The sequence below is a fragment of the Hyla sarda genome, chromosome 10 (assembly GCF_029499605.1).
Source record: "Hyla sarda isolate aHylSar1 chromosome 10, aHylSar1.hap1, whole genome shotgun sequence".
NCBI classification, from domain to species: Eukaryota; Metazoa; Chordata; class Amphibia; order Anura; family Hylidae; genus Hyla; species Hyla sarda.
The window spans coordinates 1,704,756-1,727,243 of record NC_079198.1 but is presented as its reverse complement, the minus strand read 5'-3'; the positions used below and the strand labels follow the sequence as shown (position 1 = coordinate 1,727,243).

Here is a 22,488-nt window from a genome sequence, read left to right as displayed (position 1 = left end):
TCAGCTGTGTGCAGAGGAGCAGCTCCAGATAGATTTTTCAGCTCTTCTATTCTTAGACAGCAAGCAGAGTACTTGTAAAGGTCTCTAAAGGTTATACAGGATTAGAAAAGCATGGCTGATTTCTTCTACCCCCAGCGTGCCTCTAGTTGTGGCAAAACTACAACTCCCAGCATGCCCGGACAGCTTGATCGTCCGCACATGCTGGGAGATGAAGTCTTGAAACAGCTGGAGGCACCCTGGTTGGGAATCACAGATCTAGGCAGTCCTCAATGAGCTACACAGACACCTGCTACCTGCCTCCACTGATACATTGTAACAAACTATAAGAACCGGAAAATGATTTGTGCTACCGCAGTGTTCGCCTCGCAAAAGGCTGTGCGCACTTTATACAACTGTAACAAACCCTCAGCTGTCAAGACGTATCCAGTATGTGGATGAACATTCACATTCACTGACAGCAAACAGAGATCTTGTAAATCATCATGGAAATCTTATTTATGCATTTTGCCACACGCCAGCTCGGATTTACGTAATATAACCCCAATCCGGTGATTACCTTGCAGTGAGGGTTAATTCTGCGATCGCCGGCGGTGATGAAATGAACGCGAAGGACGAATTGACTCTAATCGCCGCCGCTCAATGACTTCTCCGAGGACTCAGGAAACGGAAGCTTTATGAGATTTTATTGTATCAAGCAGACAACAGCGAGTTAGTGACAGGTTAATTGATAGCGGCTGCGGAGCCACTCGGCGCACGTGCAGAGCGCGGTCTACGCGGCCTCGGGCAGATTCAGCTCCGCCTGATACAGATTGTCACATGTGGCAATGATTGGTGTCACCATGACAACAAGGGATGGGACACACCCCTCTGTGGCTGTCACATGACGCTGGGCTTTTTTCGCATGCAATTAATGTGTCTTTGGTGGGCTGAACATTTCATGCAGTCGGGGGAAGGTCCAGATCCTGGCCGGCGGTCTCCGCTCCAAAATCCGCCGCTCACTTTGGCTTTTACATCTATATCCGAAATTGGAATCATAAACACACCAAACAAAAAAAGGGGCGAAAAGAAGGAAAAAACAAAAAATGTCTGACCGGAAGGCGCGATGGACTCTAAAACTTATATATAAAAGAATAAATCCGTACCGGAGGGAATGCGAGGTGTCAGCTCATGACGACCGTGGGGGTAACGCCCTGCACTCCCCCCCCATACACCAAAAATACAAGATGGAGGAAAGAAAACACACATTACTGAGACTGCAGGGGGGGAACGTGGAGTGTCCCGAGTGGAGCTCAGGGCACAGAGTTCAGGAGATCCTTCAGGAAGTCGTCCGGGTCATTGATTTCAGATAAAAGTCCTGAAAAACAAGAAGAAATAGAAACACAAAAAGTTTGTTAGAAGGTTGCAGAACTTTCCATTTAAATATCAGTTATATATCCTCTGCTTGCTTTCAGTGAATATAAAAAATTCTATACATCAAGACAATGAAAACTCTCATCCTTACCCTAAAGGCAGTGTTTTTTTCAACCAGTGTGCCTCCAGCTGTTGCAAAACTACAACTCCCAGCATGCCCGGACAGCCGTTGGCTGTCCGGGCACGCTGGGAGTTGTAGTTTTGCAACAGCTGGAGGCGCCGTTGTTGGAAAACATTGTGAACTAATGTCAGACAGTGAAAAACTGCAGTGGACCGTAAGAAAGTGAATGGGAGCTGCAGTGAGACCTGTGGGGGAACAGGGGTAGGTAACTTTTTTTTTTTTTTTTTTTCCTAGGGCCCCAGAACAACTTTAAAAAAAAACAAAAAAAAAACACCGGAATACCCCTTTAAAAGGTAGATACTCCAGTCTCGATTTTCATATTGTTTTTTCACCCAGTTTATGGGTTAGATTTGTTAATTGAAAAGGGTGGGGTTGGGGCGGTCGGGTGCTCAGCTTTATTAATTAATTTAATTAAATACATTTAATTAATTTATTTTTTAAAAGAAATAATATTTTAAGTTTTTTTTGTTTGTTTTAAAAATGTCTTTGCATTGTATTAGGTGGCGGTCGGTCATGGCATTTTTTTGTTTATTTTTCATTGTATGTTTTTCTTGATTACAATTTTTTTTATTGAGTATTTAAAAAAAATAAATAAATAAACAAAAAAAAAACAACAGGACAAAAATAAGAACAACAAGCAACAAAAAAAAAAAAAAAAAAGGAAAGTTTTGCAATGTGCAGAATATGCCCTGAGGGTCTGTTACAATGTATCCAGTCTACACAAACCTCTGTGAGCTGGACTGATACACTGTAACAAACTAAGTACAGCACTGTGTATAGCCACATTTCGTGTTCATGCAGTCGTCTGGGGAGCATGTGCATATTAAACATGGAGATGGGGGGGGGGGGGGGGGTTGTTGGACACAGGGGAGCAATGGGCAGCCTGGGGGTCCTGGTATTCGTGTAGGTCAGTGTTTCCCAACCAGAGTACCTTCAGTTACTGCAAAACTACAATTCCCAGCATGCCCAGATCTACCAACTTGACCTGACAGTCTCCAACTGTAACTGGGTGATGTGATCACCAGTCTGGCTTACAGAAAATAACAGTGCTTAATTAAGTGTTTTTAACTGGGATGCCTCCAGCTGTTGCAAAACTACAACTCACAACATATCAAGACAGACATTGCATCAATGCATTTTTGTTATTGTAACTGGGTCGTGTGATCAATAGACGGACCCACAGAAAATCACATCGCCTAATGCAGTGTTTTCCAACCGGAGTGTCTCGAGCTGTTGCAAAACTACAACTCCCAGCATGCCTGGACTACCGTTGCATTAATGCACTTCCTTACTGTAACTAGGTCATGTGATCACTAGTCGGACCCACAAAAAAAAAAAAAAAATCACAGTGCCTAATGAAGTGTTTTCCAACCAGGGTGTCTCCAGTTGTTTCAAAACTACAACTCCCAGCATGCCCGGACAACCGTTGCATTAATGCCTTTCCTTAATGGAACTGGGTCATGTGATCACTAGACGGACCCACAAAAAATCTGTGCCTAATGCAGTGTTTTCCAACCAGGGTGTCTCCAGCTGTTGCAAAACTACAACTCACAGCATGCCCGGACAGCCGATGGCTGTCCGGGCATGCTGGGAGTTGTAGTATTGCAACAGCTGGAGGCACCCCGGTTAGGAAACACTGGTCTATGTAGTAAGCAGCGAAGTTACTAACCAGCGACGTCCATGAACTCGGAGAAGGACTCTACAGGCATAAACTCGTCCTGGAAGGTCTTGAGCGCCCGGTCGGCCGCCTCGTAGATGGGCATGTCATTGAGCCGGATGTAGTCTGCCAGCGAGTAGGACCAGCCACCCTCTGTGTTACTGTTCGGTACCTTCTGCAAAACAGAAAAACAATTCACGTGATGTCTCCAGGAATCATTAACCTCTGATAATCCAGAGGAGAGGAGGTGGTGACCAGAAGACCAGTGACCAGGGAGGGGGTCCCAGTAATCCAGTGGACGTCATCAGGGACCCCCAATAATCAGACACACATTACCTATCCATGAGCCATGTTCATTGGAAGACCCCTTTAAATAGATCGGAGCATCTATAAGCTGTATATATATATATATATATATATATATATATATATATATATATATATATATATGTGTGTGTGGGTGCCCCTATATTCAGCTGGTCACCAGCGAGTCCTATCAATCATAGTTTATCAGTATCAGGCACACAGTGGTCTCCAAAATCAAAAAATATCCAGCACAGCTACCTAATACACGGGTGCACGCTGCTGTGGCAAATACAGAGTATACAAAAAAAAAAGAGGATTGCAGCAGCACTCCAGGTCAAAAAAGTGAGGCTCTTAGCGCACTTTTTTATCAAAACTTGTCCCCCCCATCCACCACGCGGAGGCGGCCTCATTTCGGATGGGAACCCAACACTCATTTTCACGTATTGATCAAAAAGTGCGATAAGAGCCTCCATTTTTTGACCTGGAGTGCTGCTGCAACCATCTTTTTTGTATACTCTATTTGCCACAGCAGCGTGCACCCGTGTGTTAGGTTTTTGCTTTTGCTATGTAATTTAGGGGAAGTAACACCCCCTCCGTAGCTGTGCACTCCTACCTGTTTACAGGAGGTTTTATAAATTGACAGTGGATCCTGCATGTCACCCAGTCAGAGGCCATGTGCCCAGCAGAGGTGAGTGAGTGTTAGGGTCCCATCCGAAATGAGGCACCCTCCGCGTGGTGGATGGGGGGACACGTTTTAATCAAAAAGTGCGCTAAGAGTCTCCATTTTTTGACCAAGAGCGCTGCTGCAATCTACTGTTTACAGTGGTCTCCAATCTGCGGCCCTCCAGATGTTGCAAAACAGTCACTGGCTGTCTGTGCGCGCTGGGAGTTGTCGTTTTGCGATATCTGAAGGGCCTTAGTTTGGAGACCCCCTTTAGAGCAGTGCAGGGTCTACATTTGTTACCTTAAACATGTTATAGATGAGGTCAACCAGGGCCCAGAAGAGGAGACTGGAGCGATACACGGAATACTCCTTCATAGCCTTGTCTGTCAATCTGTGGAGAACACAAAGGTACAACATGACATTAATCCAGTGTTTCCCAACCAGGGTGCCTCCAGAAGTTGCAAAACTACAACTCCCAGCATGCCCGGACACCCATCGCATTAAGGCATTTCATTACTGTAACTGGGTCATGTGATTACCAGTCTGACCCACAAAAAAATATCACAGTGCTTAATGCAGTGTTTTCCAACCAGGGTGCCTCCAGCTGTTTCAAAACTACAACTCCCAGCATGTTGGACTATACAGTAGTATATAGTATAGATCAGTGTTTCCAAACCAGGGGTGCCTCCAGCTGTTGCAAATCTACAACTCCCAGCCTGCCCGGACAGCCGCTGGCTGTTCGGGCATGCTGGGAGTTGTAGTTTTGCAACAGCTGTAGGCATTCTGGTTGGAAAACACTACATTAAACACACTAAAGCGGTGGGTCAGACTGATGATCACATGACCCAGTTACAGTAATGAAATGCAATGAAGCACCGCTTGTTCGGGCATGCTGGGAGTTGTAGTTTTGCAACAGCTGAAGGCATCCTGGTTAGGAAACTGACTTAAGTACAGGCCTGGCGTGCAGTCTGTTGGCATGCGAAGTTGCAGAAGGGTAGTGAAGGGGTTAATTTTGCTGGGAGTTGTAGTTTTGCAACCGCTGGAGGCACCCTGGTTGGGAAACACTGCATCAATCTATCACCCCCAAACACAAGCAGCAATAAAACCCCATATACTGCAGATCGCGCCCCTATCAGCGTCCTGATACTGGAGAAAATCAAAAATGTAAAAACAAAATGGCCGCCCTCATACACCGCTGAATCAAGCGGATTGTAAATGCAGGGATCGGACGCCCATAATAGTCGTTTAGTGGGAAGACTTTATTAATTGTGATTTAGTAAGAAGAGAAAGTAATTAAAGCGATCCATCACCTCCCCGCACACAATCGCTTTGTTTGGTTAGGTAATACCACACCTACAGAGCGAGACGTCTGCCGCGCACGGACTCGCCCAGCGCAGGAATCCCAGGGATGTCCCCGCCGCTCCAATCTATCACTGCTCCAGTATAACCACATGTTTTCTTAATTATTTTCACCAGCTCCAGGAGCCAATTGTTAAGGCTGCGAAAATTACTGGGCAACAGTGACACGGACCCTCGGGGGGGAGAATGTAAGGCCCGAGACGTCTTGTGTGAGCGTGCGAGCAGATCAGAATGGTTTCTGCCAAGTTCAGCAAAAAAAAAAAAAAAAAAAAAAATTATAAATATATATATATATATATATATATATATATACATATACACAGTGGGGAAAAATTATTTAGTCAGCCCCCAATTGTACAAGTTCTCCCCCTTATAAAGATGAGGCTGTAATTATCATCACAGGTTATAACCTCAACTATGAGACAGAATGAGAAAAAAATCCATAAAATCCCATTGTCTGATTATTAAAGAATTTATATACAAATTATGGTGGGAAATAAGTATTTGGTCAATAAACAATTAAGATTTCTGGTTCTCACAGACCTGTAACTTCTTCTGTAAGAGTCTCCTCTGTCCTCCACTCGTTACCTGTATTAATGGCTCCTGTGTGAACTTGTTATCAGTATAAAAGACACCTGTCCACAACCTCAAACAGTCAAACTCCAAACTCCACTGTGACCAAGACCAAAGAGCTGGCGAAGGACACCAGAAACAAAATTGTAGACCTGCACCAGGCTGGGAAGACTGAATCTGCAATAGGCAAGCAGCTTGGTGTGAAGAAATCAACTGTGGGAGCAATTATTAGAAAATGGAAGACATACAAGACCACTGATAATCTCCCTTGATCTGGGGCTCCACGCAAGATCTCACCCCGTGGTGTCAAAATGATCACAAGAACAGTGAGCAAAAATCCCAGAGCCACATGGGGGACCTAGTGAATGACCTGCAGAGAGCTGGGACCACAGTAACAAAGGCTGTCATCAGTAATACACTACGCTGCCAGGGACTCAAATCATGCAGTGCCAGACGTGTCCCCCTGCTTAAGCCAGTACATGTCCGGGCCCGTCTGAAGTTTGCTAGAGAGAATTTGGATGATCCAGAAGAGGATTGGGAGAATGTCATATGGTCAGATGAAACCAAAGTAGAACTTTTTGGTAAAAACTCAACTGGAGGAGAAAGAATGCCGAGTTGCATCCAAAGAACACCATACCTACTGTGAAGCATGGGGGTGGAAACATCACGCTTTGGGGCTGTTTTTCTGCTAAGGGTCCAGGACGACTGATCCATGTAAAGGAAAGAATGAATGGGGCTTCCTAAGAAGCATTTCAAGGTCCTGGAGTGGCCTAGCCAGTCTCCAGATCTCAACCCCATAGAAAACCTTTGGAGGGAGTTGAAAGTCTGCTTTGCCAAGCGACAGCCCCAAAACATCACTGCTCTAGAGGAGATCTGCATGGAGGAATGGGCCAAAATACCAGCAACAGTGTGTGAGAACCTTGTGAAGACAGAAAACATGTGACCTCTGTCATTGCCAACAAAGGGGAAATAAAGTATTGAGATGAACTTTTCTTATTGACCAAATACTTATTTTCCACCATAATTTGCAGATAAATTCTTTAATAATCAGACAATGTGATTTTATGGATTTTTCTCATTCTGTCTCATAGTTGAGGTTATAACCTATGATGATAATTACAGCCTCATCTTTATAAGGGGGAGAACTTGTACAATTGGTGGCTGACTAAATACTTTTTATTTATCTCTCTCACTACAACTCCGGGCATGAAAACACTGATCTTATGTATATGGGGCCTCCCAATTCTCCTCTGATGGCAGGTGTTGCAGCAGGAAAGGGTTGCATTTCTCTGTACTTTAAAACACATGCATGCATGGCTGAGCTGAGTGTGCATGAAGGGGTGCGGGAGACATAACTGACAGCAGAACTAGTGCTTTCATCTTATGTCCATGGGGAGCTGAATTGCGCTTATGTCCATCTACAGCAGAGTTTCCCAAACAGGGGGCCTCCAGCTATTGCAAATGCTGAGGGGACGGGACGTGATGTCACACGGGGGTGGAGTCGTGACGTCACGGACTTCCGTTCCTGTGGTCGGGACCCAGACCCTCCAGCGCTTCCGGACAAGAAACAGGTGGGTGCCGCATGCTATATTGCGGGGGGCCCCAGCGGCGGGACCCCCGCGATCAGACATCTTATCCCCTATCCTTTGGATAGGGGATAAGATGTCTAGGGGTGAAGTACCCCTTTAAGCACCGAAGATAGCGCAGCATTATAGGTCGGGTCTGCACCCTGCTGCTTTATTTTGGGAATTGCGGGGTTCCCTGTGAAGCACTTATCTACAATATAGGGGATAAGTGTCTATAGTGGTAACCCCCCCCTGGACTCCTGCGTACAGTACAATTCACCTCTTTGTGCTGCGCAGGATTTATTGCAGTCGTTACCTGTTGGCCCCGCTGGGTGCCACGGCCCGCACATGGCTGACCACGAGAAGCCGGCGCAGCACTTCTATGCGGATGGTTTTCCACTTCTCTGTAGGGAGGAGATGTAACGCAAGGGCTGTGAAGTAATGGGGTCCGTCCACCTCGAAGGCACTTTCTACCCACTTCTCTTTGGGCTGTTCTAGGAAATTCTGGACATTTTTCTCCTCACGGGATATGGCGCGGGTTCTGTAATAAAGAAGGAGATGACAATCAGGTCATAGTGTATCTGATACTAAACCTTTATGGGGACCGGTCTGTAATCATCAGCAGACACTATTACAGTCTGTAGTCATCAGCAGACACTATTACAGTCTGTAGTCATCAGCAGACACTATTACAGTCTGTAGTCATCAGCAGACACTATTACAGTCTGTAGTCATCAGCAGACACTATTACAGTCTGTAGTCATCAGCAGACACTATTACAGTCTGTAGTCATCAACAGACACTATTACAGTCTGTAGTCCTCAACAGACACTATTACAGTCTGTAGTCATGGGCTGACACTATTACAGTCTGTAGTCATCAGCAGACACTATTACAGTCTGTAGTCATCAGCTGACACTATTACAGTCTGTAGTCATCAGCAGACACTATTACAGTCTGTAGTCATGGGCTGACTATTACAGTCTGTAGTCATGGGCTGACTATTACAGTCTGTAGTCATGGGCTGACTATTACAGTCTGTAGTCATGGGCTGACTATTACAGTCTGTAGTCATCAGCAGACACTATTACAGTCTGTAGTCATCAACAGACACTATTACAGTCTGTAGTCATCAGCAGACACTATTACAGTCTGTAGTCATCAGCAGACACTATTACAGTCTGTAGTCATCAGCAGACACTATTACAGTCTGTAGTCATCAGCAGACACTATTACAGTCTGTAGTCATCAGCAGACACTATTACAGTCTGTAGTCATCAGCAGACACTATTACAGTCTGTAGTCATCAGCAGACACTATTACAGTCTGTAGTCATCAGCAGACACTATTACAGTCTGTAGTCATCAGCAGACACTATTACAGTCTGTAGTCATCGGCTGACACTATTACAGTCTGTAGTCATGGGCTGACTATTACAGTCTGTAGTCATGGGCTGACTATTACAGTCTGTAGTCATGGGCTGACTATTACAGTCTGTAGTCATGGGCTGACTATTACAGTCTGTAGTCATGGGCTGACTATTACAGTCTGTAGTCATGGGCTGACTATTACAGTCTGTAGTCATGGGCTGACTATTACAGTCTGTAGTCATGGGCTGACTATTACAGTCTGTAGTCATGGGCTGACTATTACAGTCTGTAGTCATGGGCTGACTATTACAGTCTGTAGTCATGGGCTGACTATTACAGTCTGTAGTCATGGGCTGACTATTACAGTCTGTAGTCATGGGCTGACTATTACAGTCTGTAGTCATGGGCTGACTATTACAGTCTGTAGTCATGGGCTGACTATTACAGTCTGTAGTCATGGGCTGACTATTACAGTCTGTAGTCATGGGCTGACTATTACAGTCTGTAGTCATGGGCTGACTATTACAGTCTGTAGTCATGGGCTGACTATTACAGTCTGTAGTCATGGGCTGACTATTACAGTCTGTAGTCATCAGCAGACACTATTACAGTCTGTAGTCATCAGCAGACACTATTACAGTCTGTAGTCATCAGCATACACTATTACAGTCTGTAGTCATCAGCAGACACTATTACAGTCTGTAGTCATCAGCAGACACTATTACAGTCTGTAGTCATCAGCAGACACTATTACAGTCTGTAGTCATGGGCTGACACTATTACAGTCTGTAGTCATGGGCTGACACTATTACAGTCTGTAGTCATCGGCTGACACTATTACAGTCTGTAGTCATCAGCAGACACTATTACAGTCTGTAGTCATCAGCTGACACTATTACAGTCTGTAGTCATCAGCAGACAATATTACAGTCTGTAGTCATCAGCAGACACTATTACAGTCTGTAGTCATCAGCAGACACCATTACAGTCTGTAGTCATCAGCAGACACTATTACAGTCTGTAGTCATCAGCAGACACTATTACAGTCTGTAGTCATCAGCAGACACCATTACAGTCTGTAATCATCAGCAGACACTATTACAGTCTGTAGTCATGGGCTGACACTATTACAGTCTGTAGTCATCAGCAGACACTATTACAGTCTGTAGTCATCAGCAGACACTATTACAGTCTGTAGTCATCAGCAGACACTATTACAGTCTGTAGTCATCAGCAGACACTATTACAGTCTGTAGTCATCAGCAGACACTATTACAGTCTGTAGTCATCAGCAGACACTATTACAGTCTGTAGTCATCAGCAGACACTATTACAGTCTGTAGTCATCAGCAGACACTATTACAGTCTGTAGTCATCAGCAGACACTATTACAGTCTGTAGTCATCAACAGACACTATTACAGTCTGTAGTCATCAGCAGACACTATTACAGTCTGTAGTCATCAGCAGACACTATTACAGTTTGTAGTCATCAGCAGACACTATTACAGTCTGTAGTCATCAGCAGACACTATTACAGTCTGTAGTCATCAGCAGACACTATTACAGTCTGTAGTCATCAGCAGACACTATTACAGTCTGTAGTCATCAGCACACACTATTACAGTCTGTAGTCATCAGCACACACTATTACAGTCTGTAGTCATCAGCAGACACTATTACAGTCTGTAATCATCAGCAGACACTATTACAGTCTGTAGTCATCAGCAGACACTATTACAGTCTGTAGTCATCAACAGACACTATTACAGTCTGTAGTCATCAGCAGACACTATTACAGTCTGTAGTCATGGGCTGACACTATTACAGTCTGTAGTCATCAGCTGACACTATTACAGTCTGTAGTCATCAGCAGACACTATTACAGTCTGTAGTCATCAGCTGACACTATTACAGTCTGTAATCATCAACAGACACTATTACAGTCTGTAGTCATCAGCAGACACTATTACAGTCTGTAGTCATGGGCTGACACTATTACAGTCTGTAGTCATCAGCTGACACTATTACAGTCTGTAGTCATCAGCAGACACTATTACAGTCTGTAGTCATCAGCAGACACCATTACAGTCTGTAGTCATCAGCAGACACTATTACAGTCTGTAGTCATCAGCTGACACTATTACAGTCTGTAGTTACTGTGCTGCCCCAGCATGAAGCCTCGCTGTGTAAACAGCTGTGATATATACATGTTCAGGACATAAAGCACAGTGATACATACGTGTTCAGGACATAAAGCACAGTGATACATACATGTTCAGGACATAAAGCACAGTGATACATACATGTTCAGGACATAAAGCACAGTGATACATACATGTTCAGGACATAAAGCACAGTGATACATACATGTTCAGGACATAAAGCACAGTGATACATACGTGTTCAGGACATAAAGCACGGTGTGTATGATGTAAGGGATGAGATGGATGTTGCTCTCCCTTCCCCCGCCCCCGGTATCCGCACTGAACGATTGCTCGTTGGCAAATCTCAGGAAGAGCAGCTTCAGGTCGTGGATGTTGAGCTGGTAGGTGGGCTCCCGCTGCCCCGTACACTCCTGGAGGTAGGTATTGTGCCTGTGAAGGAGATTGAGATACAATTGTAGTCCAGTTAGATGGTGTCGGGCAGTTACATTGTATCAGGCTACAGAACCACAGACACTCACCTGGCCAAACACGTGGCAAAGGCCGACTCCGGAACATGGGGGCCCCAGACAGGAAGCAGGCCGTTACACTTTGTATTGGCGTTCTGCAGAGCTGCGCTCTCCCATTCCTCCCGACCACGAGCTAACCTGTGTGAGAGGGAAAAGTGTAAACCCCAAGATGCTGCACCCCAACGTTTATATAGAACATTACATATGATCCCGAGCTGGAGGTACAATCACTCCCTGCACAAATCCTGTAAAAAGGGTCGGCCCTAAGCCCCTGGATGATGATGATCTCACCTCACGGCCGCCAGGTGACAGTCGTAGTGCACAATGTTGAAGTGTGAGACTGTGCTGTATCCCTGCTGTTTGCGAGGCTTGTTCTCTGCTTCCTCCAGTGACACCCTCTTAGTGAACGTGTAGATGCCGAGAACTTTGGTGGGCTGCAAAACACAAATATCGTCATCCATAGATCAAACCAGCGCCCGAATATCAAGGAGATCCCTGCTAATCCGGCACAGGGGGAGCAGAGCTCAGATACACCCCGGGGGGAGCAGAGCTCAGATACACCCCGGGGGGAGCAGAGCTCAGATACACCCCCCCAGAGGAAAGAGCGAGCTCAGATACACCCCCCCGGGGAGAGCGAGCTCAGATACACCCCTCGGGGAGAGCGAGCTCAGATACACCCCCCCCCCCCCCCCCCCCCCGGGGAGAGAGAGCTCAGATACACCCCCCCGGTGAGAGAGAGCTCAGATACACCCCCCGGGGAGAGAGAGCTCAGATACACCCCCCGGGGAGAGAGAGCTTAGATACACCCCCCAGAGTAGAGAGCTCAGATACACCCCCCAGAGGAGAGAGCTCAGATACACCCCCCAGAGGAGAGAGCTCAGATACACCCCCCAGAGGAGAGAGCTCAGATACACCCCCCAGAGGAGAGGAAAGTGCTCAAGGTACCTGGAACTTGTAGCCTTCTCTGCAGATACAGCAGGTGAGTCCGGGCTCTTCTATCAGTTCCTCCATCTGCTTCAGTAGGGCCGTCTTAGTCACCACTTGCCCCTTCTCATTAGTCTGTGGGAGAAAAAAAAGAAACCTTCAGATCTATAGATGGTCGGTAGATGAGGGAGGTAAATACAGTTCTGCAGCTTCAGAGCTGACATTCTATACAGATTCCTTCTTCAGTGTCTGCACAGAGCTCACACATTTATTCTATTGCATAAAGCAGTGTTTCCCAACCAGGGTGCCTCCAGCTGCTGCGAAACTACAACTCCCAGCATGCCCGGGCAGCCGCAGGCTGTCCAGGCATGCTGGGAGTTGTAGTTTCGCAACAGCTGGAGGCACCCTGGTTGGGAAACACAGGCATAAAGTGCTATCAGTTTATAGACTGAGTAAACCAGAGGCTCGTGGTCAGCACATGGCCCTGTTTTTATATGTTCTATCTTCATTATGTTCCGTGCAGGGTGTATGACAGTATTTGAACACGTAATATTTCTCTATCACTCACAGTCATGCCCAGGGTACCCAGTGCTTTCTGCCTCATCGCCATGGCCATACGTTTCTTCTCGGCTCGAGTCTCCTTCCTTGCGGCATCGATCTTCTTGTTGACATCCGGATGTTCCCGAAGGGCTTCCAATAGGTTTTCTGCGAGGGTCCCGATCCCCTCATCACTGGACACTTGTTCTAGCTTGTGAAGGTTTGTGATGGAGTCTGTACCAATAAGAGCCTGCTAAATAATAGAGATGATGAGGAATGAAGGCTGAGGATCTGAGACACACCAGACATGAAAGACGTAGACGGCAGGACGATCGACCCTGTGACCTTCCACAATATCAGAACAATTTGTGCTGCTGGAGATCTCATTCTATTTACTATGTGGTCTCTCATGATCAGTACACTCCTCTCCTGTATACTCTGTACTGCTGTGGACCCTGCTCCTCCACTATATACCTCTCACCCTGTGACCTCCACATGATCAGTACACTCCTCTTCTGAAATACTCTGTACTGCTGTGGACCCTGCTCCTCCACTATATACCTCTCACCCTGTGACCTCCACATGATCAGTACACTCCTCTCCTGAAATACTCTGTACTGCTGTGGACCCTGCTCCTCCACTATATAACTCTCACCCTGTGACCTCCACATGATCAGCACACTCCTCTCCTGAAATACTCTGTACTGCTGTGGACCCTGCTCCTCCACTATATAACTCTCACCCTGTAACCTCCACATGATCAGCACACTCCTTTCCTGTATACTCTGTACTGCTGTGGACCCTGCTCCTCCACTATATAACTCTCACCCTGTGACCTCCACATGATCAGAATACTCCTCTCCTGAAATACTCTGTACTGCTGTGGACCCTGCCCCTCCACTATATAACTCTCACCCCTCCACATGATCAGCACACTCCTCTCCTGAAATACTCTGTACTGCTGTGGACCCTGCTCCTCCACTATATAACTCTCACCCCTCCACATGATCAGCACACTCCTCTCCTGAAATACTCTGTACTGCTGTGGACCCTGCTCCTCCACTATATAACTCTCACCCTGTGACCTCCACATGATCAGCACACTCCTCTCCTGAAATACTCTGTACTGCTGTGGACCCTGCTCCTCCACTATATAACTCTAACCCTGTGACCTCCACATGATCAGTACACTCCTCTCCTGAAATACTCTGTACTGTTGTGGACCCTGCTCCTCCACTATATAACTCTCACCCTGTGACCTCCACATGATCAGTACACTCCTCTCCTGAAATACTTTGTACTGCTGTGTATATTTTTGATTCTATAAACTACAGCTACACCCACTGATTTAATGTACATGTCAGATATGTATACATGACTAGTGCAGTGATACCAAGCCTGTTTTTGTTTCTACGCCTCTCCCTCGGTGACTGTTTACAGACACATATACAAGCTATCATTTTTATCTATTAATATGGACGTCATTGAATGTGGGAGAAAAAGTTCAGTCTGGTGGAAAGTGCCAAATGAAAACAAATCCATCTTTTTGTGGGAACATCTTCAAAGGGGTTGAATATTACTGCAATGGTGTGAAAAACCACTGTAAAACTTGTATGATCCGGCGTGCAGTCACATGTAGTCATGGGTTGGAGTAGCTGGAGCACTCACGTGTGTGTTGGGGGAGGGGGGTGGGGGTGCTCACCTGCGCGGGGTGGAGATGAGATTCTCACCTGTGTGTATAGGGGGATGAGGCGCTCACCTGTGTGTATGGGGGGGGGGGGGGATGAGGTGCTCACCTGTGTATAGGGGGATGAGATTCTCACCTGTGTGTATGGGGGGGGGGGGGGGGGAGGATGAGGTGCTCACCTGTGTATAGGGGGATGAGATTCTCACCTGTGTGTATGGGGGGGGGGGGGATGAGGTGCTCACCTGTGTGTATAGGGGGATGAGGTGCTCACCTGTGTGCATAGGGGGATAAGGTGCTCACCTGTGTGTATAGGGGGATGAGATTCTCACCTGTGTGTATGGGGGGGGGGGATGAGGTGCTCACCTGTGTGTATAGGGGGATGAGGTGCTCACCTGTGTGTATAGGGGGATGAGATTCTCACCTGTGTGTATAGGGGGATGAGATTCTCACCTGTGTGTATAGGGGGATGAGATTCTCACCTGTGTGTATAGGGGGATGAGATTCTCACCTGTGTGTATAGGGGGATGAGGCGCTCACCTGTGTGTATATAGGGGGGATGAGGCGCTCACCTGTGTGTATGGGGGGGGGGGGATGAGGTGCTCACCTGTGTGTATAGGGGGATCAGGTGCTCACCTGTGTGCATAGGGGGATAAGGTGCTCACCTGTGTGCATAGGGGGATAAGGTGCTCACCTGTGTGTATAGGGGGATAAGGTGCTCACCTGTGTGTATGGGGGGGGGGGATGAGATTCTCACCTGTGTGTATAGGGGGATCAGGTGCTCACCTGTGTGTATAGGGGGATCAGATGCTCACCTGTGTGTATAGGGGGATCAGATGCTCACCTGTGTGTATAGGGGGATCAGGTGCTCACCTGTGTGTATAGGGGGATCAGGTGCTCACCTGTGTGTATAGGGGGATCAGGTGCTCACCTGTGTGTATAGGGGGATCAGGTGCTCACCTGTGTGTATAGGGGGATCAGGTGCTCACCTGTGTGTATAGGGGGATCAGATGCTCACCTGTGTGTATAGGGGGATCAGATGCTCACCTGTGTGTATAGGGGGATCAGATGCTCACCTGTGTGTATAGGGGGATCAGATGCTCACCTGTGTGTATAGGGGGATCAGATGCTCACCTGTGTGTATAGGGGGATCAGATGCTCACCTGTGTGTATAGGGGGATCAGATGCTCACCTGTGTGTATAGGGGGATCAGATGCTCACCTGTGTGTATAGGGGGATCAGATGCTCACCTGTGTGTATAGGGGGATCAGATGCTCACCTGTGTGTATAGGGGGATCAGATGCTCCCCTGTGTGTATAGGGGCATGAGGCGCTCACCTGTGTGTATAGGGGGATGAGGCGCTCACCTGTGTGTATAGGGGGGGGGGATGAGGTGCTCACCTGTGTGTATGGGGGGGGGATGAGATTCTCACCTGTGTGTATAGGGGGATAAGGTGCTCACCTGTGTGTATAGGGGGATAAGGTGCTCACCTGTGTGTATAGGGGGATCAGGTGCTCACCTGTGTGTATAGGGGGATCAGATGCTCACCTGTGTGTATAGGGGAATCAGATGCTCACCTGTGTGTATAGGGGAATCAGATGCTCACCTGTGTGTATAGGGGGATCAGATGCTCACCTGTGTGTATAGGGGGATCAGATGCTCACCTGTGTGTATAGGGGGATCAGATGCTCACCTGTGTGTATAAGGGGATCAGATGCTCACCTTTGTGTATAGGGGGATCAGCTGCTCACCTGTGTGTATAGGGGGATCAGATGCTCACCTGTGTGTATAGGGGGATCAGATGCTCACCTGTGTGTATAGGGGGGGGGGGGGATGAGATTCTCACCTGTGTGTATAGGGGGATAAGGTGCTCACCTGTGTGTATAGGGAGATCAGGTGCTCACCTGTGTGTATAGGGGGATGAGATGCTCACCTGTGTGTATAGGGGGATCAGATGCTCACCTGTGTGTATAGGGGGATCAGATGCTCACCTGTGTGTATAGGGGGATCAGGTGCTCACCTGTGTGTATAGGGGGATCAGGTGCTCACCTGTGTGTATAGGGGGATCAGGTGCTCACCTGTGTGTATAGGGGGATCAGGTGCTCACCTGTGTGTATAGGGGGATCAGATGCTCACCTGTGTGTATAGGGGGATCAGGTGCTCACCTGTGTGTATAGGGGGATCAGATGCTCACCTGTGTGTATAGGGGGATCAGATGCTCACCTGTGTGTATAGGGGGATCAGATGCTCACCTGTGTGTATAGGGGGATCAGATGCTCACCTGTGTGTATAGGGGGATCAGATGCTCACCTGTGTGTATAGGGGGATCAGATGCTCCCCTGTGTGTATAGGGGCATGAGGCGCTCACCTGTGTGTATAGGGGGATGAGGCGCTCACCTGTGTGTATAGGGGGGGGGATGAGGTGCTCACCTGTGTGTATGGGGGGGGGATGAGATTCTCACCTGTGTGTATAGGGGGATAAGGTGCTCACCTGTGTGTATAGGGGGATCAGGTGCTCACCTGTGTGTATAGGGGGATCAGATGCTCACCTGTGTGTATAGGGGAATCAGATGCTCACCTGTGTGTATAGGGGAATCAGATGCTCACCTGTGTGTATAGGGGGATCAGATGCTCACCTGTGTGTATAGGGGGATCAGATGCTCACCTGTGTGTATAGGGGGATCAGATGCTCACCTGTGTGTATAAGGGGATCAGCTGCTCACCTTTGTGTATAGGGGGATCAGCTGCTCACCTGTGTGTATAGGGGGATCAGATGCTCACCTGTGTGTATAGGGGGATCAGATGCTCACCTGTGTGTATAGGGGGGGGGGGGGGGGATGAGATTCTCACCTGTGTGTATAGGGGGATAAGGTGCTCACCTGTGTGTATAGGGGGATCAGGTGCTCACCTGTGTGTATAGGGGGATCAGGTGCTCACCTGTGTGTATAGGGGGATCAGGTGCTCACCTGTGTGTATAGGGGGATCAGATGCTCACCTGTGTGTATAGGGGGATCAGATGCTCACCTGTGTGTATAGGGGAATCAGATGCTCACCTGTGTGTATAGGGGGATCAGATGCTCACCTGTGTGTATAGGGGGATCAGATGCTCACCTGTGTGTATAGGGGGATCAGATGCTCACCTGTGTGTATAGGGGGATCAGATGCTCACCTGTGTGTATAGGGGGATCAGATGCTCACCTGTGTGTATAGGGGGATCAGATGCTCACCTGTGTGTATAGGGGGATCAGATGCTCACCGGTGTGTATAGGGGGATCAGATGCTCACCTGTGTGTATAGGGGGATCAGATGCTCACCTGTGTGTATAGGGGGATCAGATGCTCACCGGTGTGTATAGGGGGATCAGATGCTCACCTGTGTGTATAGGGGGATCAGATGCTCACCTGTGTGTATAGGGGGATCAGATGCTCACCTGTGTGTATAGGGGGATGAGGTGCTCACCTGTGTGTATAGGGGGATCAGATGCTCACCTGTGTGTTGGGGGGGGGAGATGAGGTGCTCACCTGTGTGTATAGGGGGATGAGGTGCTCACCTGTGTGCATAGGGGGATGAGGTGCTCACCTGTGTGTATAGGGGGATGAGGTGCTCACCTGTGTGTATAAGGGGATGAGGTGCTCACCTGTGTGTATAGGGGGATGAGATTCTCACCTGTGTGTATAGGGGGATGAGATGCTCACCTGTGTGTGGGGGGGGATGAGGTGCTCACCTGTGTGTATAAGGGGATGAGATGCTCACCTGTGTGGGGGGGGGGGGGGTGAGGTGCTCACCTGTGTGTATAAGGGGATGAGGTGCTCACCTGTGTGTATAGGGGGATGAGATTCTCACCTGTGTGTATAGGGGGATGAGATGCTCACCTGTGTGGGGGGGGGATGAGGTGCTCACCTGTGTGTACAGGGGGAACAGATGCTCACCTGTGTGGGGAGATGCTGTGTAGCTAATCCTCTAAGTAACCTCAGAATAAAGGGAAGGGCTGGCCGGGAGAGGAACTTCTTCCAGATATCAGCATCCAAACTAAAAGGAAACAAGAGACAGGTAAGGAGGCTGCAGGAACAATCTGGTGTACACACACATATATATACACACACACACACACACCCTACAGACATATATAAAACCACCCCCTGCCGGACTCCATTCACTTAAATGAGCCGATCAGCGTTAACTAGTTTCCATTTTTTGAACAGGACTGAAAACTGCAGCAAAAATTCATGAGCTCAATGAAGTAAATGGTGTCCGTCAGGGATGCACAAAACAAGATGTGAACGCACCTTACACAGACGCAGAATGTATTCACATAGGACTAAGTAACTGGTTATTCTCGCCATTCTAACCATCACTGCTTGCTGTCACTGAAATCCCATCATGACCATCTCTTATCACAACAGATTTGTTACAACAGTCTAGATAATCCCTGAACTCCAGACCTTTGGTGATGTACGTCTGATGTATTTACCATCCATATGATTACCCAAACTAGATACATTGAGGAAAACTCTTAGCAGTGATCGGTATTGGAGTGTAAATGGCTATGCTCTCAATCAGTAACAAACCACAACCAGTTTGTATAGAATCTAGGGGATATCTGGGGATATAACAGCCGGCATATTAGGCTACTATATAAAATTCAAAGTAACATGTTTTGGTCCTCGGAACAAAAGGTTCTGGCTATAGTGGGACCGTCCACAGGCATAAATATGGACTGTTACCTAACCTGGGTATACATTGTATCAGTCCACATAAATAGGGACTGTTACATAACCTACATTGTATCAGTCCACATAAATAGGGACTGTTACATAACCTGGGTATACATTGTATCAGTCCACATAAATAGGGACTGTTACATAACCTACATTGTATCAGTCCACATAAATAGGGACTGTTACATAACCTGGGTATACATTGTATCAGTCCACATAAATAGGGACTGTTACATAACCTGGGTATACATTGTATCAGTTCACATAAATAGGGACTGTTACATAACCTACATTGTATCAGTCCACATAAATAGGGACTGTTACATAACCTGGGTATACATTGTATCAGTCCACATAAATATAGACTGTTACATAACCTGGGTATACATTGTATCAGTCCACATAAATAGGGACTGTTACATAACCGACATTGTATCAGTCCACATAAATAGGGACTGTTACATAACCTGGGTATACATTGTATCAGTCCACATAAATATAGACTGTTACATAACCTGGGTATACATTGTATCAGTCCACATAAATAGGGACTGTTACATAACCTGGGTATACATTGTATCAGTCCACATAAATATAGACTGTTACATAACCTGGGTATACATTGTATCAGTCCACATAAATAGGGACTGTTACATAACCTACATTGTATCAGTCCACATAAATAGGGACTGTTACATAACCTACATTGTATCAGTCCACATCTTCCTGTGTTTTCAGCCTTGTATTTTCAATGTACAGCAGGGGATTGAAGCCTCTACGTTGTATTTTGTTGTTGTACTGATTAGAAATTAATTCTAGTACAGCAAAATGAATACAACGCAGAGGCGTATATAATGGCGCTGCTATATTTTAAGTGTGTTTATATTGGGAGAAGTTGTATTTTCATCCTGTTGGGAGGGATCGTGACAAAGGAAGTTGTGGATTGTTATGATGTAGATATCCATGTAATGCAGTAGGTCAAAGTATTGCGGAAGGAAACCAGTCATTCGGAATTTTATGTACTAGTCTTATATGGTTGCGGCAACAAATTTAACTTGTACAATTCCTGAAATTCCTAAAGCCTGGTCCTGGTTTAATGTGCCCCTAAAACTACAATTCCCAAGATGCCCGGACAGGCCTAAGGCTACTATTAGTTATTGCTCAGGGGAGTGTTTCCCAACCAGATTCCCTCTAGCTGTTGCAAAACTACAACTCCCAGCATGTCCGGACCGCCAACGGCTGCAGCATGTGGACCTGATTTGTTCAAATCTCCTTCACATAAATGCTATTGTGATATGGTGATGGATTTTATACATGGAAACCCCTTATAATTGAGTGTGGTGCGGGGTCCTCACTTCTTTGCGCTGGGGATGTGCTTCTTCATGTAGTCCAGGGCGTTCTGTGTGATCCCTTTCTGAAGGATGAGGTCTTTGAGCTGGTGGCCATTGCTGTTGTTCTTGATGCCGGCAGCGATCTTACAGAAACAGTCCAGGAACACCTTGTCATCTGTGCAGTGCTCATCGTCATACCTGAAAGAGGGGACAACATTACTCCCAAGAACTCTAAGGGTTAAATCTTAGACTGGATTAAAGGAGTACTGCAGTCTTAGACACTTATCCCCTATCCACAGGGTAAGTGTCTGATTGAGGGGGGTCTGACTGCTGGGACCCCCAGTGATCTCTCGTATCTGGCACTGCCGCGGCTCTGTGCAGCTATTGGGCGTGTTGTTCTCACTGAGGATAAGGACACGTCCCCTCCATACTGCTCCATGGGAGAGGCGGGATGCACGAACTTCACCTCTCCTATAGAGATACATGCAGGGGGCTTCATGTTGCGACCGACACGCCTTCTGCCTGGGAGAGCTGGGGCCCCTATACAGGAGATTGTGGGGGGGTCCCCTCAATCAGATACTTATCCCCTATCCTGTGGCTGCAGATCTCCTCTAAGTCCTGAAATACCTCCGTATGTTGCAACACTACAATTCCCAGCATGCACCGACAGCAGTTGGCTTTCTGGACGTGCTGGGAGTTGAACATTTGCAATAAGTGGAAGACCACAGGACCAAACGGACCTAGACTGTAAACTTCATACGCAGTGCCGCTAGATTTAGAGTCTAGGTCAGTGGTCTCCAAACTATGGACCTCAAGATGTTGCAAAACTACAACTCCCAGCACATCTAGATATCATCTGGCTGTCTGGTATGCTGGGAGCTATAGTGTTGCCACATCTGAAGGTCCAACGTTTGAAGACCACTGCAAATCCAAGCAATTATCTTAAGGCCACATTCACATGGTGCAAAACATGAGTATAAAAACAGGAATATTCAGGCAGAAATGCTTCTGATCTACACGTTCTCTGTGCATTCTTCAGGGCATTATTTCATTTATAACCGTTTTTATGCTTATTTTAAATAGTTTTTTTTTTACATATTTGTTTTTCAGGTTGGTATTTAATATGTACGTCACATGTATTATGAATGTTTTATCATTGGACATGTAATGTGTGCATAATACAGACAGAATGGATAGGTTGCCACTTACACACTGAATATGCACTGGTAAAATTAGGCATATTAGGCTAGGTTCACATCCGACCTGTCACGGGTCCAATCAGCTTTTTTCTTCTTCTTTTTTTGAGCTGATTGGACCCAGAAATGTGTCGGATGCAAACGGCTAGTACCGGGTCCCGATGGACTTCATTCACTTGCATGGGGTCCGTCAGTGATCTGGTAATTTTACAGGAATTTAGCTTGCACTATTTTTTCTCCAATAAACTCCCATCGTTTTGACCGGATTGCTGAGGGAACTCCGAATAGTGGATTCCGATGGCAATGTGAACGAGCCCTTATATGTACAGTGGTCCCTCAACATACGGTGGGAATCAGTTCCAAATGGACCATCGTTTTTGTTGAAGCCATCGCATGTTGA

General features: G+C 46.8%; 1 protein-coding gene across 1 annotated transcript in view; it reads right to left on the bottom strand.

The window, feature by feature from the left end:
- Positions 1–666: 666 nt before the first annotated feature.
- UBR4 (ubiquitin protein ligase E3 component n-recognin 4) overlaps positions 667–22,488 on the bottom strand; it is a 114,071-nt gene continuing 92,249 nt past the window's right edge. Inside the window, exons 95-105 of the mRNA XM_056544678.1 lie at positions 20,917–21,090; positions 18,773–18,872; positions 13,191–13,409; positions 12,644–12,757; positions 11,990–12,132; positions 11,711–11,836; positions 11,427–11,621; positions 7,972–8,196; positions 4,459–4,549; positions 3,201–3,363; positions 667–1,354 (exon numbers count right to left, since the gene is read on the bottom strand). Of these exons, the coding sequence (XP_056400653.1) occupies positions 1,290–1,354; positions 3,201–3,363; positions 4,459–4,549; positions 7,972–8,196; positions 11,427–11,621; positions 11,711–11,836; positions 11,990–12,132; positions 12,644–12,757; positions 13,191–13,409; positions 18,773–18,872; positions 20,917–21,090 (1,615 nt within the window). The 3' untranslated portion in view covers positions 667–1,289. The remainder of the gene's footprint in view (positions 1,355–3,200; positions 3,364–4,458; positions 4,550–7,971; positions 8,197–11,426; positions 11,622–11,710; positions 11,837–11,989; positions 12,133–12,643; positions 12,758–13,190; positions 13,410–18,772; positions 18,873–20,916; positions 21,091–22,488) is intronic.